The sequence below is a fragment of the Botryllus schlosseri genome, chromosome 2 (genome assembly GCF_051294905.1).
Source record: "Botryllus schlosseri isolate E-star chromosome 2, Bs_hap1, whole genome shotgun sequence".
NCBI classification, from domain to species: domain Eukaryota; kingdom Metazoa; phylum Chordata; class Ascidiacea; order Stolidobranchia; family Styelidae; genus Botryllus; species Botryllus schlosseri.
This window is the reverse complement of record NC_137237.1, coordinates 24,606,127-24,626,525: the sequence shown is the minus strand read 5'-3', so window position 1 is coordinate 24,626,525 and position 20,399 is coordinate 24,606,127. Positions and strand designations below refer to the sequence as shown.

General features: G+C 39.0%; 2 protein-coding genes and 1 long non-coding RNA gene across 3 annotated transcripts in view; 1 reads left to right on the top strand and 2 right to left on the bottom strand.

Annotated features, from left to right (window-relative positions):
- The window catches only part of LOC145456849 (tubulin epsilon chain-like), a 297,431-nt gene that overhangs the window by 45,715 nt on the left and 231,317 nt on the right, over positions 1-20,399 (bottom strand). The window lies entirely within an intron of this gene.
- Positions 1-20,399, bottom strand: part of LOC145456839 (multiple inositol polyphosphate phosphatase 1-like) — a 48,919-nt gene that overhangs the window by 874 nt on the left and 27,646 nt on the right. The window contains exons 6-7 of the mRNA XM_080334968.1: positions 14,946-15,145; positions 6,150-6,264 (exon numbers count right to left, since the gene is read on the bottom strand). Coding sequence (XP_080191094.1) covers positions 6,150-6,264; positions 14,946-15,145 — 315 coding nt within the window. The remainder of the gene's footprint in view (positions 1-6,149; positions 6,265-14,945; positions 15,146-20,399) is intronic.
- Positions 7,780-8,378, top strand: LOC145456984 (uncharacterized). The gene is made up of 2 exons (XR_013920748.1): positions 7,780-7,870; positions 7,911-8,378. It is a non-coding gene; the product is annotated as an uncharacterized LOC145456984 (long non-coding RNA).

The following is a 20,399-nucleotide window of genomic DNA, read 5'->3' as shown; positions in this document are numbered from 1 at the left end:
GGTCATCGTCGACATGGTGTTATTGAATATGTATGAGATATGGTAAATAGTCACGTGATTGGTCCTTAGTTAATGTGTATATCCCAAATTATTATATATGACCGATTCGAGTTGATCCTAATGTTTACGGTGAGTGCGACTTCGATATATCGTTATTCTTATGGGCGCGGTCGTATGCTAATGTCGTTGAAATAGGCACGGCGACATGTCGTACTTTCAGAAAAAAAGGTGTGAAATAGTTTGCTAAATCTAGGAATCACTCGCGTGGTAATATTTTAGTAATTAATCGATCACAGAGCCGGCGTAGACGGCGATTCGAATACCAACAATAACCGCGTACACAAACTAACACTTCAAACAGGTGTGAAATAGGTTGAAAATCCCGCGATCGCTGACAAGATAACACCTCAGACATAGCGATCACTCGTGACTTTCTGTTACATACATACCGATCGCTCGCAATGTAATATTTTGGTAATCAGTATGTCACAGAACTGGATTTCATTGGTAAGATTTAATAAGTAACGAATAACAGAACTGTTGCAGACGGTGATTCCAATACCGACAAATTCTCGCTTATTTCTGATCCAACCCTAATCCTTTGCGAAGTTGACGCTTATTCAAAAAGGTGTGAAATAATTGTAAAACCCTACGTCGCTGACAGGATAATGCATCAGACATAGCTATCCAGTTATAGCACGGTGTCGGAATCCATTCGCGAAATCTTTTTATAGGTAAATTGAGATAATCCGAAACAAAATATTTCGACTTCGGCGTAGTGTGAATTGAAATAGGATTCTCGTATCGATAAAGTAGTCTGCGAAGCACGTGCTTTGAGAGATCGCCAGATCGCCATTGTAGCGCCGTAGCGGGCGTGCTCACTCTTAAGTCACAGAGTCGTATACAGGCAATTAGGTACATCTAACTTTGTTCTTTCTATATTCGTTAATATATTGCAGTATGATTTGAACCTGGTAAATCTACAAGTTTCTGACCACTACTTACTACTATTTGGCTGTTCTGTGCTATTAAAGAAAGCTCCTTGGATATGCGTGTGTGATCAGGATTGCAAGAGTATACTCAGAGCGGTCATTAGTCAGTGACTAGTGCGCACAACGGGAACTGTAGCTGTAGCGTCGACTCCAATCAAGCACTATACCAGCGTGTCTTGCAACAAGTCGTTGCAGCGACCGCTACACGCACATTGAATTGAAACAAGTAATGGAACATTACAACTCTATTCGCGATCCGGCTTTCGGTTTGTCAAAGAGACATTTTGACATCTTACCATACGCAAAAGAATTATTCACAACATTAACAAGTGCTAAAAATCTAGTTTTCACTTACTTGATTACATCACGACAATCCAAAATGAAATGTCTCGACTTTAACATAGTCTGAATTGAAATAGATTGACAAACATGACTACCATCTTTTCAAGTACCATTTCGATATTATACGCAAATTGATTTGAAACAAGTAATGAAACATTACAACTCTATTCACGATCTGGCTTTCCGTTTGTCAAAGAGAAATTTTAACATCTTACCATACTCAAAAGAATTATTCATAACATTAACCGGTGTTAAAAATATAGTTTTCACTTACTTGATTATAACACTACAACTCGCAAACTTGAATTAATTCGTCTTGGTTGTATTCATATGACCGGTCTTTTTATTCAACTGTAAAGGTCGTTATACTATTCTGTAAGACAAAGTATTTACTAATCGGTGCATATACGCGATTTGACATAAACCTATTATATTTTGAGTATACGAGATTTGAATGTCTGAACAATAACTGAGAATTAAATTATCACAATTGAATCCATATATGACAGCGTAAAAGATATTGGAATGTCAGCAACTCTTTACGGTCATGGTTACAACCACATTAACTAATTTACCCGGCCAACTCGTCATGATCATTCCTGAAATCAACCCAAACACGGTCACTGACTTGAGTTAACCACAAAACAGCATCAAGTTTTAAATTCACTTGTAGCTGACGGATTATTTGAATGCATCGATAGAGAATATTGTTGAACTCCTGAGTATTCTATTTCAATGAACTTTCGTTTTTATACCGACTGTGAAAGTTAATATCGAATCGTAAGACTTGAAACAAATCACATATTTGATTGATGATAGCACAGACGTGACAAAAACATTACCGAGATTTTATAAACTAGTCATATTACTCTACACATCTATCAATATCAGACTACAAGTCGTCAAACTTTTTCTTTAAAGTAACATTTCACTTTTGGAATCGGATTCGTTATAGTCATACAAATTGTATTAAACCCAACATCAAAACAAAAGAACTTTTTAGTTGATTAAAATCAAACCATTCGTCTTCGACAAGTGCTCTTTTAGATTGCACGCGACAATTCGTTTCGAATGAGTTGTAACCAAAGTTAAGATATCTTTGTGTCCACGGGTATAGAGGATGAATCAAGCTAGCACAATCACGAATCGACGTTTCTGAGTATTTCACGAATGTAATAAACTTGTTAGTGTCGCCTATCTAAAAGTACGCATGCGTTCGATTTCCAGACCGACTGTTGCGATGTTTAGGATTCATTTACAATAACCAGGGGTGAGGATCTAACATCAATGTCGTTATTGTCGAAATTCGCAACAGAGAATTGAAACATACGCACATTACACAGTGTGAAAATATCACTTTGATATCAAAGCATTACCCCAAGCACACGATTAATACTAAATTCCACCCGCACTCTCTGTAGAACGTGCTAAATGTAACATATCGCGAGGTTACATTCTAAGACTTTGATCAGTCCAAAAGCAAATTGGAATATGTTTGATAACGCATCCTATTCAACTGGAGTTGTCTAGTGCACAATACTCGTAATGTCGCAGAAGTACTTGTGACACCGTAATGTGCTAAACGTGTTTTGTATTATTGTTCATTCGATTTATTGAAAATGTCATTTTAACCATCAAAAAATAATTCCCGACATGAAATCAAGCCGCTGAAAGTCGTTACCATCGCAAAGAAACAATTTGTACGATATTTGCTACATGTGTCCTATAGTTAGGCGTACTAGAATGATTTGTAAAACACACTCGACCAAATAAATCGGTCATTTTTCCGTTGTTATTCGCTAAAGTAAATGTCATCACAATACTCAGTCGCTAAAGTTCCTTACTTGTATGTGATTGAATCCCTAACAACTCACTGAATCAAGCCCTAAGAATTTTTACTCAGTCGACGTATATTAAGCAGTGTCACTTAATTGATGTAGATTGTTTGTAGATGTAAATCATATCTGGCCAGCAGAAGAAAAAAAATTTCATTCACCTGGTAATGAAACCAAAGTGTGGGTCATCATTCAATATTTTATTTGTGTCAAATACTTTGCAATAAACAGGCTGGAGTGGTTGAGCTTTACATCATCAAGCTGTCATCTGTAAATCAAGATTACATCCGACATGTAACTGTATCGTTTAACTAACCGAGTTGTATGCACAGTTTGATATTTTTGTCATTTAGTGATTGCTGAACATACCAAACGATACACATCCACTTCGGAAATACTGCCTTGATCCTAATTCCCTTTATCGTGATAAAAGAAGTACATTTGTTCGAATTCGTAACAACCGAATTCTCTATGACATGACGAATTTTTGAAAAGGTATGCTTAGAGGATTGGTTGTATATCACGAAAAATAATATACCACTCATCTTGATACTGTTGCTTCATTGATCGGTATTTTTCCCGTTATCGATTTTCAAATGAGTAAAATTCATTACCTGAGTTGCTCCGCTTACTAGTTACTATATTTGAATGTAAACTCATCACAAAGACATCGATAAAAAGTAGGCAATCAAACGCGACAAGTTTACCTTTTGTAGGTTGTGTAAATGTGTATGATTATCCCACACAACTCATTTCTGACCAAAGACATATGAAAGATATTCATGTCACACGCAATTTTCGCTCGATATTTCGCCCAGCACGCAGACGAACCGGGTTCGATTCCCGTCGGAGGTTTATCTGGGCTCCTCTTCCCCCGCCGTTGCCATTCTTACGGCGACAAAAAAGCCCAGTAAAAGACCCGACTACAGAAAGAACTCACAAGGAATGGAAAGAACTAGTAGAATAGGACCCGGCTTCAAAGAAGATCAACATCGAAAAGAACTGTAACATCGGGCACTCTAGGCCGAGGTGGATGTTAGAGTAAAGGATCGCTACTGATACGTGTCGTTCGACATCCTCCTATCTGCTCATGACATCGCATTGTGTCTTATCGCATTGTACATTGTGTGTGACTTGTTCAGATAAAAATAATAACCCAACAATGTTATGTTATGTTATATTTCCATGCTACGGACCTGTGCAATGATTGGTGCCGCTTCAAACTATTTCGATATCTCAAGAGCTTCATTGTATGAATGGATGTTCGTGAATCTTACTATTCAAATAGTTCAACACAGAACTAGTACTTGCAGAAACATCAGAGTTGTTTACACAAAAGTTTGTATGTGTACAGTAAGTGAATAACATGCGTAAATCCAACACAATTGCGGTATCTATCCGAGTTTTGTTAACACAAATCTATTACAACGAACCACGTAAACATTTGTTAAAGAAAAGCATAGTCACTACCCGAGGGTTCTGTCAATGTCATAGCAATAAATCAGCTACTCCAACAACAGAGTAAAGATGTTTTCTAGTCACGGTCCTGACATCTTACACGCAAATCAATCTACTTTGCTAATGAAAAGTGCTGAGTCATGACATGATTGATCTCACAAAAAAAAACAAGCAGTAGATGGAACTATATTAAAAATATTCCTATCCCTTTACACACCAGTGACAAATTTTTTTATGGGTATGTTTTGTGAATCGAATTGTTTTTCAGCGTCAAGTCTCCGTGTTGAGCCATACATTTGAACGACACAATCACAATCCAATTAAAACTAACAATCGATTTTAATTTTATCCCAAACTGTGACACACAGAAAAATAAATTTTCTTTCTCCAACACATATTTGTAATCACTCACTTTCGTCAAACACACACAACTCAATAAAATTATTTACTTTCTACAACATCGTAATTCCGATTTAGTTGAACATGTAGCTGGGAAATATGTTTATTATTCTGTATCAAAATCATCGTTTTCTGTTTACGATGTTAGTGTGTGTTTTGCACCTGCGGACCCGTATTAAAATGGACTCGACATGGCTGAATGCACGGAGGTTGAAATCGCATCGACTTACACGTGGTATTGGTTACGGTTTCAAAACAAACCATTTATTTTACATTGGTCGAGACCGAGCGAGCCATTTACGTGTATTCACGGTAATGATTTTGTTTGTCATATGCGAATGATAGGGTTACTGGCCCGACGAATCAAATTAACATACAACAACCTTCTTACAGTGGTAATAAAATTTTCATTCCCCCCCCCCCCATTCGTAATTGTATACTCACGAAAGGTGTATTGTACAACTCGACAACTGCGTTTAACAAGACCGATCACACTACCAACGTTGAACACATGATACCTACCCAAGTAAAAATATCATTTTCGTTTGGAAGACTGCCAATTACCTGCGTAAAATTACCATTTTCACTTGGAGGTCTGCCGTCACCTGAGTAAAAACACCATTGTCCTTTGGAGATCTATCGTTTACCCAGAGTAACAAGACATTTTCACTTGGCGGTCTATCGTTTCCTAGAGTAACAAAGCCATTTTCGTTTGGAAATCTATCTTTTCCCTGGGTAACAATACATTTTCACCTGGAGATTCAGCGTTTACCTGAGTAAAAATAACATTTTCCTTTGAGGATTTATCGTTTACTCAGAGTAACAATACATTTCACTTTGGGTTCTATCCTTTCCTAGAGTAACGAACCATTTTCTTTTGGAAATCTATTTTTTCATAGAGCAACAAACCATTTTCACTTTTTCCCTTGGTAACAAACCATTTTCATCACTTGGAAATCACTTGGAAGATGGGTCTTGGTTGGAAAGTATCTTACAAAGATTTTTACCTTTGGGCTAAGGCATATTAGAAGAGTAGATATTTAATGATATTCTCCACCTCCAGAAGTGTTATTGTTTGTATGAATATGCAACAGACAATAGCACTCACTGGACACTTACTCACCATTGCACCGATTTACCAGAAATACCAAATTCCCGCCGTTCGGCGCCAACCGCGAGCTCTGGAACTTGCGGTTTAGCTGTTTCAGATGATCTTTCGCCGTCAATGGACCCTCGTCCTGTAACAATATCACAAAATCTTTCATTGAATGGAGCCTACATTGGCTAATCGCTGAGGTAACAATAGTAAAATCCTCGCCACCTCATCCGTGGTGAACTGTATCTTGCAAAAGCTTAGAAGTGATCCCCGATATAAGTCGGCAGGTAGGAAAATAAAATATATGATATCGGCCTGCGGTTGTAAAATGACCAATGCAGTCTCCACACCATGATTCATGAATACCTCTATAACAACAAACTTAACATTGAGCACACACTACATACTCTATCACCACCAGTACGTCTGAAGAATATATCTGGTCCTTGGCGCTATACGTCCACATCTTCCTTGTGTTGACTCGAAAGTCGATCTTAAATCAATTTGTAACTTTAGAACCAAATCAAATCCTGATTTGGCTTGAAATCCAGCTTGAAAGTAAGAATTACAATTCAATCATTCAATCAAAAGTCCGATTATATTTTCATCTGCCCAATACACACATAACGTACAATGCGAATTACAAGGCACACGATGCGATGTAAGAACAGATTCTTTGTGAGTGAGCTATTTTTGTTAGCTTGTTTTGTCGCCGTAAGAACAGCGACACCAGGGCCGAGAAGCGCAGAATAGCCGCCGACGGCGGCGGGATTCGAACCCAGGCCACCTGCTTGGATGGGCGCCGATGCTCACCACTGCGCTACGTCACCCGCAATTACAGCTATATGTCTTATGCAAACACTGTTACGCAACCTGTATTACGAAATTACCTAGCAATTTACCCGAGTACGATCTATATGAAAGTTCCGTTCACGTTTATATTCGTCGTGCGAACCTCGATATACTCGAATTTCGTGTTGGCAAACGAACCTTGGACTGTTCTACACTGTGAGCGTTTTATTTTGAGAAACAAAATAATTTAACAGTAATAATAGCATTTCTGATCGAAATTACTTTAATTGTAACATCCTATCACTCTCTACGTGGCCGTTTGGTGCTCGAGATTTTTGCTTCGTATGATATATTAGGGTTACCATATTTTGGAATCGGGAAAGGAGGACACTTGTAACATAGCATAAAAGTTAGTTTATCGAGATTGAAACAGCTGCTTTTGAAATATTTACTGGAAATCTTGTTTTGGTAACCAAAAAAGGCAATCACTTTGACTCGACTCCAGAATTACGCACTTTTTTCGATGCGTCTGTGGTGTTGACAAAAAAGACGAAAAAAGGGTTATCGCTCTGATTCGACTCACGAATGACCCGCTCGAACGTCATCATTAGCTATTTCGCGTCATTTATGCTGATTTTCAGTTGACACTGTCCATTACCCTTGCTGTAAAAGCTGTAAAGAAGGACGAATTGCCGAAAAGGAGGACATTTAGGCGTCCTCGGAGGATATTTTCAATTTTCTAAAAATGTGGAGGCACCGAAATCGCCATCCTAGTAAAAATCAATGTGCATTTCTCTTCGACTCGCTCGTGGCGGAAAAGTATTTGAAATTTAGTGAATGCACTTCGGTCAATAATGTTGGTACTTGTGTGGAAACCCGAGGTTTCCAGAATGTTCTATATTTGCCGTTTAGAATATTGTTGCGCGTGGTATGGCTGGAGACCGCGTGTTGACTGAGTTGAGAGAAGGTTGTTGGTTGAGGAGAGAGTTGGATGAGAGCGTGGCTGAAGATGGATGCGAGTGAGTATGTCTCTGTGTTTGTTCGCGTGAAGTATTAGTAGTTGGGGGCAGCAGCGTGAAGTAGTTGTAGTATGAGACAGTTAGGGTGTGAAGTAGCAGGTAGTTGGTCTTGTATTGGCGGGCTTGAGTTGGACGTACCGGTCGGAATCTCTGCGCGGATGGTTGGCTGGGGCACGGCCTAGTCACTGACGGTGCTGCGCGAGCACCTAGGGAGTGATGTTGCCCCGTTGGTAGTTCGTACTAGCTTGTAGATGACAAGGCTGCTGCTGGGCTAGGTTTAGGCTGATGGCTATGTGTGCGTGAGGCTTGTGTGGAGTTTTGTTACAGTTTCATGTGCAGTGTGTATCGTATAGGAGTTATAGATCGTCTGGGTTCCGTTATATGTGTCCGTGAGCATCGTTATTATGAGTTTCTTGTGTCGTATCAATATGATCTTATAACCGCATAGACTTGTGGTGTTGTCGGTTATGCCGTGATTGTAAGTGACTTTTGAGCAGGCGGCAGTTGCAAAGAGACGAGGTCCCGAGCCCAGTAACACAGCCGCGATCCCCGTTATTGCTACCGGTATACACCGTAACGGGGTCGCTACACTTGCATACTTGCATAGCCTCCTTGCCAGACTAGATTAGGGTTACCATATTTTTGTGACACAAATTCCGGACGCTCTTCAGCGCCCGCTAGCGGATTTTAGAAAGATGTATGAGCACATTGTCGATCAATATGACGTCACACCAGCAAAGCCTTGTCTATCGACTAGAGGTGGTCACGATCAGGTTTAGGAGTATCTGGTTGTGTGATGTAAGTTTTAACGAGGGCCGAAGCCACATTATTTCAGCCCCCTCCCGTCCCAATAAACACTGATCTTGGGCCCACCGTAGGGTAATCGATGCAACTTCTGGGGACTTACTATATGCATCTGGTCGTTAAATGATTTAAACCAGGGGTGTCAAACTCAAATTACGTCGCGGGTCAGATTCAAGCCTTCAAATCGCTCGCGAGCCGGACCAATCAACTGATTCCAAAATGATACCTCGTGCTCTTGCTTTTCACTTGAATAACGTAAAAGCATATATAGATAATACACGAATCATAGGGTTATTAAAATACCAAGTCGTAACACTTTTATTCGCGAACAATGGATTTATCAAGAATACGAAGATTGTCCGGTTGAATACAGTTGAGCAAAAGAACCTCTGAAACAGTGGTGTTAACGACGATATAAGTTGGCATATTCTAAGCTCCCTTACAGTTAGTTGTAATCTGGCGTTAGCCCAGCATATGCGTTGTAGGGAATAGGCTACAAGATATTTCATTGGAAACGCGGACGTTGGAATTTGGTATACAATTATTAAACCGCGAGTCCGGTTACTCTCATGTTTAGGATCGATTGGGTCGAAAATGACACAGCAGTGCGACCATAGATATTTCAATTATATACTTGTTCAACTAATATATTTTCCATGCAAACTATACGTCTAACGGTGTCGCATTGGCGTTGTCAGTTCTGGGAATAACTACTTTTTGGTTCTGAACTTAGTGTGGACTTATTGCCGTCTTGAAATTGGATGTCAATTTCACCGGCTTCTTACTAGTGGCCACTAGAGTGAAACTACATCGCCGTAGTCGAGTGGTTATAATGGGGCCTATGAACAAAGTTGAACGTGGAAGTATTTCCTCAACATTTGTTACAAATGTGCTGGAAAATATGATCATTTTTGAGTCTACTCAGAATTGCTTCGCGGGCCGGATGAAATCGTCTGGCGGGCCGTACGTTTGACACCCCTGATTTAAACGAATTATGTCAATAATATTGGTTCTTGCATATATTACTATATAATTTTATAAAGGCATACTACCGCCAGGTTTAGAGCCACCATCTTTGAATGAGCATTCAAACGTCCTAAACAGATTCTATGAATATCCCGATGCTTTGTAATTGCGATTACAATTAGACTTATTTTTTGAAATGAATGGTATTTTTATTTATTTCGGATTGTAGTTTTTGCGAGGGGTGGTAGTCCCCATATCAAACTCAAAATTTGTGTTCCTAAATCGCACGCAGCGCGAAGAAAAATTTCATGTAGCATAAATTGGCCCAAAATTAATATTGTTTAGGTTGATTTACGAAAAAATTATGAGCTTACGTCAAGCCTTCAAAATTCCGGACATTTAGGCATATTTTAGAAATTCCTCCCGGACGCAGTTTTAATGGTGAAATTCCGGACATGTCCGGGAAATTCCGGACGTATGGCAACCCTAGACTAGATGAGCTCATGGGGCCGTATCGCTACTGCGTCGTGAAAGCATCTCGATGGTGCAAGCGAAAAAGAATATCATCTCTCTCTCTCGTAATGGATGATTGAATTACATTATCTCAAGATTGATGCGGAACAATCAAAGGCCATAAATTCTGCAATTGGCAAACACTTGTTGGATAATCCCGCCTGCGCGAAAAATTATCGAGACGACAGATTTCGCATACTGGGAAAGCGTCGCTCACACTTTCATTTGTGTGCCTTGGAGTCGACTTTTATCAAAATACACCAGCCAAGGCTGTGTCAACAAAAAGAGTACGTGTATCATCTAAAAATAGTACATTGAACGCTCTCGTATTCGACATTTCGTGCTGGTGACGTCATATTTTGTGTTACGATTGTTGATATACGCTGTTCTTTCGAATTCTCTACTAGTTGCTGACGATTACCCCTGACGAGTGTCAGCCGAAAATATTCGGGTTCATTTCAATGTGAATATACTATTCAATTGTATATTGAAGTTCTGTACCTCAAAGAAGCTGTTCAGATTTAATTTCGTCAATAATATTGGTAAATGCATTATATTACTATTCATTTTTAATCCTCTGTCAGCCCCCAATGGTCAGATTTACCTGATGAGCTGGGGGCACGTAATTCATAATTATAACATCTGGTATCTTGTAATAATTAATTTACGGGATGTTGTTAATTCGTGACCTCCGGTCTGTTATATAATCAAAGAGATATTGTAGTGGCCCAGACGTAGCAGACTAAAAGAAATACTTGCGTGAGACGCACACACAAATTGCCATGTCTTTAATGCTCTGTGGTGCCCGGGTGGGGACCAGACTATTAGTCACGCCCACCCAGCGCGGCTATTGACAATGGACACATAACCAAAGTTTCGGCCAATGTCTTTCATTAGTAGCACTACTAGCACACTTCGTGGATTCGCATGTTGGCCGAAACTGCATATGTCTTTTGGTGCGTCGTGGCGCGGTATTGACTGGCACCTTAATGCCTGTTACTATGAATTATGCATGCTTTTTTTCTTGAGGAGGAGACGTATGTATTTCGAAATCAAGCTATATAGAGACATTTAAATCGCGATGCACGTAGAACATTCTCAAGTTCATGAAATCTCTCGAAAATAGTCTATAATTTGTGTTGGTTTACAAAATAAGCCTACTTTTGATTCCCTTTCGAGCTCGCTCTCCACCCTATTAGGAAATTTTGGGTGCGGCAGTTGTGGACGTAGAAAGAATGCAAATCGTTGGGTGCGATAAATCGTCCTCTATAAAATAGGCAATGGGTACTTTATGACGTAACAAACAAATGCCGCATCTTTTTTAAGAAAGTTGTTATCTCATTAGGCCTTTCAGCGCAATCCATATATTGTCTTCCAATATAACTTTTAAGATGCAAAATAAATGTAATCGTGAGTAATCGCGATTACTTTTCCAATGTAATCGTAATCGACTACTTCCAGATTTTGCTGTAATCGTAATTGTAATCGCAATCGCGTCATTCAGAAGTAATCGTAATCGCAATCGATTACATTCACGAAGTAATCACCCCATGTCTGCTCCCCCCTTACACGCCAGTTGAATAAATAAATTTCTGTGATTTCTCTCTCTCCGCTGCCTGCTGCCAAATGCTGGAGCGATATCTTCACTTTCACTTGCACTTGCTCGACTTGGTTTCTCGAAGCGAACTCTATATTCTAGCCTCATCATTTCTTTAGGTATAGTACATGGAAAACATATAATATGCCGCTAACTTTGCTGATGATGCAGCACCACGAACTTTCATTGCAACTTGCAATAGCTTATTGTATAATTACTATACTGTTCGATGCTGTGTTGTACGCTACCAGTAATCTGCTATGCGGTTTGGTCTGATGGGCTCACTCACTCACTCACTCACTCACTCTTATAATGTAACTTTTTGCATCTTTTCTCCATCTTTTCATGCAATTTTTTGCAATTTCTTTCGATTATTCGTGCAACTAACTTTTTACTGGAAATATTTGGCACTATGTGTAAATAGATCGCTTGATTATTTCACTGTCAGTGAATTTGAGGTGCTTCCTGATTTGACGTAAAATCAGGCTAGACTACCAGAAATTATATTTTCACTGGGTCAATATTTTCAGGCGATTGATTTTGTTGAAGTCGCCAACATTGAGTTTTGCTACAGTGCCTTCACCGCCTTTCATACGGATCGATTCGAATATCTTGTACCCTTATAATTTCCAGGAACTTGTCCATAAATGCAACTTTTGTGAAAAATGAATGCAACTTTTTGCTGCAACTTTTGTGAAAAATGAGAACTTTCCACCGAATTGACTGCAACAAAAACTTGCCCTAGTAATCACTGGTAGAGTCGAGCTTGGGATGTACGCTACCGGTACTGTGTGTTGTGCCTTCTGATCGGACGGGGAATTAATGTTGATGCATTTCAAATTCACCGATGCCGACTCCTGGTCCGACTCCGGGAATTTCAAATTCACCGACTCCAACTCTGACATTCCCGTAACTCTATTTGGAAAATTATACCTCTATTACGCTTTAGGCATGTATGGTTCACAGAAATTATGAAAACTGTAGTCACCCAAGAAATTAACTTTGCAATGGCCTGAAACGCAAAAATTTGATGACGTCTGTACCTGCAACTGCAACCGCGCTTTTTGGTAACATTTGGTTCGATTTTATAGTAGGCGACCTGGAGTCGGAGTCAGGCATGTTAACAAACTCCGACTCCGGCTAGTATGTGCTTCCCCGAAGAGTACTACAGATTTTCTGTGACTGCGACTCCGCCTCCAACAAGAGAAAATTTAACGAAACTCCGACTCCGACCCCACAGCCCTGGTAGCAAGTACCAGTATTTCACCCTGATCATTATCAATGTATAGAAATAGTCTGACACCTTAAGAATACATTGCTCGGTCCAGCCTAGACCGTTAAGGCGCACGCTTACCAGAGGTGGTCAAAGTAGTCAAGAAAGCTACTCAAGTAGAAGTAGAAGTAGCGACGAAAAAATCGACTCAAATAAGAGTAGGCACCTTCCATAAGGCACCTAAAACTACTTGAAATAGAAGTAGAATTGACTGACTTTGAATCTACTCAAGTAGGTAAGTAGTTTTGGAAACAGTCTTAATTCGTTCGCATGTACTGTCAAAAGCTGCAAATTGAGCTATGTGGAAGGTGCAGAGAGCTTGACTCGTATTGATACATCCCAGGAGGTATCAATTTTCGACAGAATAAGCATTCTTTCGCATCATTGGATGCAAATTATAGTATTGCTATGAAAATAAGATACTAACACTTTTTTTTACTAAAAGACCTCGTTTTAGATAACATCATTGCGTGGCACCCTACCCCATATTATAAGGCCCTAAGTTTAGGCGAAGAGCAATACGGAGAAGTTGTATCGGATACGGTTTCAACACTTTGCGCGATTAGTATAGGTTAATAACAAATAAGGGGGTCGTAAAATTTATATCTAGTGAAGTTTTATTTTCGGAAAATAGAGGCACTACTACACTTGATTTTATGCTTCAACATGTATGTTCTGCAGAAAAATGAACTGAGAGTAATTAGAACTCTAAGTATGATATTCGTTCTTGAAAGTGAAATACAGATACCACACCTGAAAAGCGGAAAATATATTTCATATCTTTTGTCCATAAGCTTCAAAGGTGATCTGCTAAAACAGGTGTGACGTTCAAAAAGATTTTCCAGATTATCAGAACACATCATGGGCTGCTACATTACAATATGATAGGTAATTGCTATATTGCGAAACGGTAGTTTCAAACGTTATGATGGGCCATATTTGCTGTGATGAAATATGTCATATGAGCGACCATGCGGGGCAATGCAACCTGCACCTAAATATTATTCACTTTCGTGAAAACATATTTGTAACTCTATATCTACTTGATGTGAATCGCGACGGAAATTCTGGGTTTGATTTAATTTTCTTAAAATTGAAAGTTAGAACTCCGTGAAAACAGCCCGAGAATTCCCCAGTTTCTCTTTCCAATTGGAGGGTTACACTACTTCTACTTGACAAACTGAAAATAGCGAAAAGTAAGTCAGTAGATCACGAAATATTACGAAGTAGAAGTGGAAGTAGAGAAAATCAGATCTACTTGCGTAAGTACCAGAAGTAGAGGAAAACTACTTGAGTACTTTCAAAAAGTAGAAGTACTTCGTTACTGACCACCTCTGACGCTTACATTCCCTTGCAAGTCCTCGTCGAGTTGCTGGCAAAGCGACGGAAAATATTGAGTTTCAGAAATTATTATAAAATTTGATTGTTCCATTTAATACATTTCTTGATGCCTAAAAAGTAAGCCTTTAAGCATTGTGGCTATAAGGTTGCATTTAAAACAAATGGTGTTTTAAAAAATGCCTTTTCAGAAAAACAAAATAGTGTTTTTTTTCCCAAACGTTGTGAAGTTAGGCCTATGTCATATACTTTCGGAAAAAACATGTAGCATGAGCCTACGGACGATTTGCGCAGGATATAATCGAATTATACGATATGGAATGGTTGTAATCCTGGAAATGGTCGTCAGTTCAAGGAGATCTTACTACATGCAAGTCTGATCATTGCTTTATTTCGTCAATGTTCGTCAATTTTCAAAACATCGTAATTTTGTCGTATGGTTAATTGACTAGAAAGTTGCGCGATTCCTCTAAATGCTCTCTTTGGCGTGTAAACGCAACTTATTGACCATTTTAACATACCTCGATTAATTTCATATCCGTAAGTAGTCGCAGCAGCATCCATCCATGGCCATTGATAAAATGACTGACCACGTTGCCATCGCTGATACTTTTCAACCCGTCCAGGACAAACCTTTTAGTGACGCAACCAGATTTGTAGCTTATCTCGGTACCGTATCCGTGCTTCATGTAGTCAGCCATGTCACCTCTGTATTCGAGCGCTGTATGGAGCAAGATTTGGACATGCTCTTAATTGTAACTTTAAAATGGATTGACATAGACAGACCAAATATATCAGTGGTCGGGAACCTATGGCTCGCGAGCCGCATATGGCTCTTTTGGGTATAAGATATGGCTCTTTGACAAATATATAAATATTTGTACTGAATTGATCAATATAGCAGCAACTTGCTAGTAAATTTTCATCACGGCCAGAATAATTATTCTCGTGGCAGTATAAAGATGTCGTTGAGAAGTAAAGACAATACTATCTTCAGGTTTAGGGACCAGGATCCCTCTTTTTAAAATCCTCAAATTTAAGTTACTGTCGCGTTCGCGACCAATATCACTCGTGAATTCGATGTAACCGACTCGAAATCCTGGATTGCACGATACGTTGATCTACGAAAAAGAATAGCAGATATGTCGGCGCCCATGTGACGACGCAGTTTTCAAATACACATATCTTCCTGATCTACGGCGCGAAATGAACTGCAGTGGACGTTACATTCAAAATTGCAAACTCGAATTTACAAACTCAAATTTAAAACAATGTCATAGCTATTCTCGTTCTTGATTGGTAAGTAGCTCTGATAGTACCGGCGATCAAATGTAGGCGTGTAGCGCAACGTTACGTGTTACCGCCAAATACTTTGTGAATTGAGAATTCGATCAGTATTTAGATTTTCAGAATCAGTGCGATAATTAGATCCAATTAATATCAGTTCTAACAAATTCTAAGCTATTTACGATGAAGTGCATTATCAATGGTGCCTTACCTCTCGTTTCGCGCTATATTTCTGAACAATTATTATGCAAATTGTGTGATTTCAAGAAAAAATGTTCAAAATTTTGTCATTGAGGAACATCGATGAACATCGATTGAAAATAGCTATAATAATTGAAGGTTTCACAATTTTCGTTCACTCATCCTGACGATAGGTGAGATACTGCCTCCGCTGACCCGACGTCACTGATGTATCACAGCTTAGAGTGGGTAGGCAATTAGGCATACACACTGCTGTAGTGACCATGTTTTTCTCGCATTTAGAAGGAGGATCTCGACAAACCTACGTTCTCGTACCTAAAATTTCGCATGCTTCGATAAGGCAACCATTATGATTAGTACGAGTTTTTAGAGAGAAAATGTGACTCACACGACGAATCACATGTAAGTAGTATAGTAGATCGGTCGTGACGCGCCATTGTGGCTTATGGGCGGGGTGGTGACTCGCCTGAAAACCGGGGGTGGTGACTCGCCTTTTTAGACCCCCCTCTTGGCGGTGAGTCGCCATGTGTTCTTATGGGTGCGGTCGTGATTCGCCCTTTCAGGTATAGCTCGTGGCGGTGATTCGCCGTGAAAACTCGTGGTAGTGACTCGCCTTTTTTGCTATAGGCGGTGGCGGTGATTCACCTGTCATGTATTCTTAAGGGATCTCTGGTGAAGTGCCATTGTTTCTTACGGGATCTTTGGTGACTCGCCATGTGTTCTTATGGGTGCGGTCGTGAATCGCCATTTCGGTTATAGGCATCTCTCGCACGGTGTGGAATATGTATCAGGTATGGTAAATAGTCACGTGATTGGTCCTTAGTTAATATGTATATCCCAAATTATTATATATGACCGATTCGAGTTGATCCCAACGTTTACGGTGAGTGCAACAATGATATATCGTTATTCTTATGGACGCGGCGGTGTTTGGACTTTCGGGTATAGGCTGCGGGCGGAATGTCGTACTTTCAGCAAAAAGGTGTGAAATTGTTTGGTGAATCTAGGAATCACTAGCAAGGTATTATTTGGTAATTAGTTTACCAGAGAGCCGGCGTAGACGGCGATTCCAATACCAACAATAACCGCGTTCACAAACTTACACTTCAAATAGGTGTGAAATAGTTTGCAAAACCCCAGCGAGCGCTGACAAGATAATGTCTCGGACACAACCATCTTTCGCGGCTTCGTGTTACAGGCATATCGATCGCTCACGCGGTGAAATTTTCGTAAGCAGTTTGTCACAGAACTTGATTTCACTCGTAAAGATTTAATAAGTAACGAATAACAGACCGCCAGTGTCGGTAACTTGAATAGCGACAAATTGTCACTTATTTCTACTCTAACCCTAATCCTTTGTGAAGTGTACGCTTATTCAAAAAGGTGCGAAATAATTCTAAAATCCTACGATCGCTCACAAGATAACACCCATAAGACATAACCATCTCTCGTGACTTGTGGTTACATACATCGCAATCGCTACAACGTAATATGTTGGTAGTTGGGTGCAGAACTGGATTTCACGAGTCTGATATAATAAGAATATTACCTATTAAGTAATAAGCACCGAATAACAGAACCGTCGCAGACGGTGACTTGAATATCCAAGATTTGATACTTTTCGCGATCGCTATATGTTTCACGTTGACTTTGGTTGCGCGATGCGAATCATGAGAATATTCAATCAATGTGTCAATTTGTCAACTTGAAATGAAACTCACTACACAAACCAAGCTGATTCGTATTTGAATGAGTTGATCCGGTACAACTCTAATCCTTTGAGAAATCCATTTACCGCGATCAGTTGATTCGAACGTAACTTGAATATTGCTGACTCCAACTTCAGTCGCATCGAATTATTCACACATTCCACGCTGCTGTTTCACACCTATAGAATCAATACCATCTAACTAAACAAGAATCAAGAATCACAAGTATGCACATACAATAATTGTATTTATTACTGAGAAATCAAACGCTTAACAAAAACACGCAACTTATCATTTACCAACTCAAGCATTACCAAAAAAAAAAAAAATTCAGGTATTGTTGATTGAAAATCCTTGAGTCCTTATTATCAAAAATGTTATAGTGCGGCGTCGGAATCCATTCGTGGGATGTACTAAAGTTAAATTCAGACAATCCAAAATGAAATGTCTCGACTTTAACATAGTCTGAATTGAAATAGATTGACAAACATGACTACCATCTTTTCAAGTACCATTTCGATATTATACGCAAATTGATTTGAAACAAGTAATGAAACATTACAACTCTATTCACGATCTGGCTTTCCGTTTGTCAAAGAGAAATTTTAACATCTTACCATACTCAAAAGAATTATTCATAACATTAACCGGTGTTAAAAATATAGTTTTCACTTACTTGATTATAACACTACAACTCGCAAACTTGAATTAATTCGTCCTGGTTGTATTCATATGACCGATCATTTTTATTCAACGGTAAAGGTCGTTACTATTCTGTAAGACAAAGTATTTACTAATCGGTGCATATACGCGATTTGACATAAACCAATTATATTTTGAGTATACGAGATTTGAATTTCTGAACAATAACTGAGAATTAAATTATCACAATTGAATCCATATATGACGGCGTGAAAGATATTGGAATGTCAGCAACTCTTTACGGTCATAGTTACAACCACATTAACTAATTTACCCAGCCAACACGTCATGATCATTCCTGAAATCAACACAAACGCGACCACTGACTTGAGTTAACCACAAAACGGCATCAAGTTTTTAATCAGCTTGCAGCTGACAGATTATTCGAATGCATCGATGGGGAATATTATTGAACTCGTCGATATTGTTACTTCAACAAATTATCGCTTACGTCGACTGCGAATGTTAATATCGAATGGTAAGACTTGATCGCATATTTGTTGAACACAGACATGACAAAGAACATTACCGATATTTTATAATCTAGTCATATTACTTTTCACATCTATCAATATCAGAATACAAGTCATCAAACTTATTGTTAAATGTAACATAGCACCTTTGGAATCGGATTCGTTATAGTCATACAAATTGTATTAAACCCAACACCAAAACAAAAGGACTTTCAAGCTCATTGAAATCAAATCTTTCGTCTTCGACTTGCGCTGTATTAGATTGCACGCAACAATTCGTTACGAATGAGCTGTAACCAAAGTTAAGAAATCTTTGTGCCCACAGATATGGAAGATGAATATAGCTAACACAATCACGAATCGACGTTTCAGAGTATTTCACGGATGTAATAAACTTGTTGGTATCGCCTATCTAAAATTATGCATGCGTTCGATTTCCATACCGACTGTTGCGATGTTTAGGATTCGCTTACAATGACCAAGAGTGAGGATTTAACATCAATGTCGTTACTGTCGGTATTCACAACAGAGAATCGAAACATTACACAGTGTGAAAATATATCTTTGATATCAAAGCACCATCCCAAGTACACGATTAATACTCAACTCCGTTCGCACTTTCCATAGAACGTGCTAAATGTAAAATATCGCGAGGAGACTTCGATCATTACAAAAGTAAATTGGGGTATGTTTGCTAGACGCATCCAATTCAGTTAGAAATTTCTGGTGCACAACAATCGTAATATCAAGGAAGTACTTGCTACACTGTAATTCACTAAACGCGTTTTGCGTTGTTGGTCGTTTGTAGTATTGATTGAAATTGTTTTTCAACCCTCAAATAATAATTCCCGACATGAGACCAAGCCGCTGAAAGTCATTACCATCACAAAGAAACAATTTGTACGATGTTTGCCAAATGTGTCCTATAGTTAGGTGTACTAGAATTATTTGTGTAACCCACCGACAATGCAATCAAAAATTTTTCCGTTGTCATTCACTTAAGTAAATGTCATCACAATACTCTGTCACTAAAAGACGTTACTTGTATGTGATTGAACCCCTAGCGATTAACTCACTACACCGAACTGCAAACAAATTTTACTCACTCGACGGATGTGAAACAACGTCGCTTAATCGGTCTATATCGTTTTGCAAATCATATCCACCCAATAGAAAACAATTTTCACTAGCTTGGTAATGAAACCGAAGAGTGGGTCTTCATTCAATATTTTGTTTGTGTCAAATACTTTGCAATGAACACATTTGAGTGATTGAGCTTTACATCATCAGGCTGTCATGTAAATCACGGTTACATCATTCTTGTAACTGTATCGTTTAACTACCGGGTTGCATCAGTTTGATATTTTTGTCATTTAGTGATTGTTGAACATACCACTTCGAAATGCTCCATTGATCTTAATTCTCTTTGTCGAGATAACCGAAGTACATTTTTTTTCGAATTCGTAACAACCGACTATCACATGACGAATTTTTGAAAAGTTTTACTTAGAAGGTTGGTTGCATATCGCGAAAAATAATATACCACTCATATTGATACTGATTCTCGCCGAACTCGATTGTGATCAATGTATGCTTTATGCGT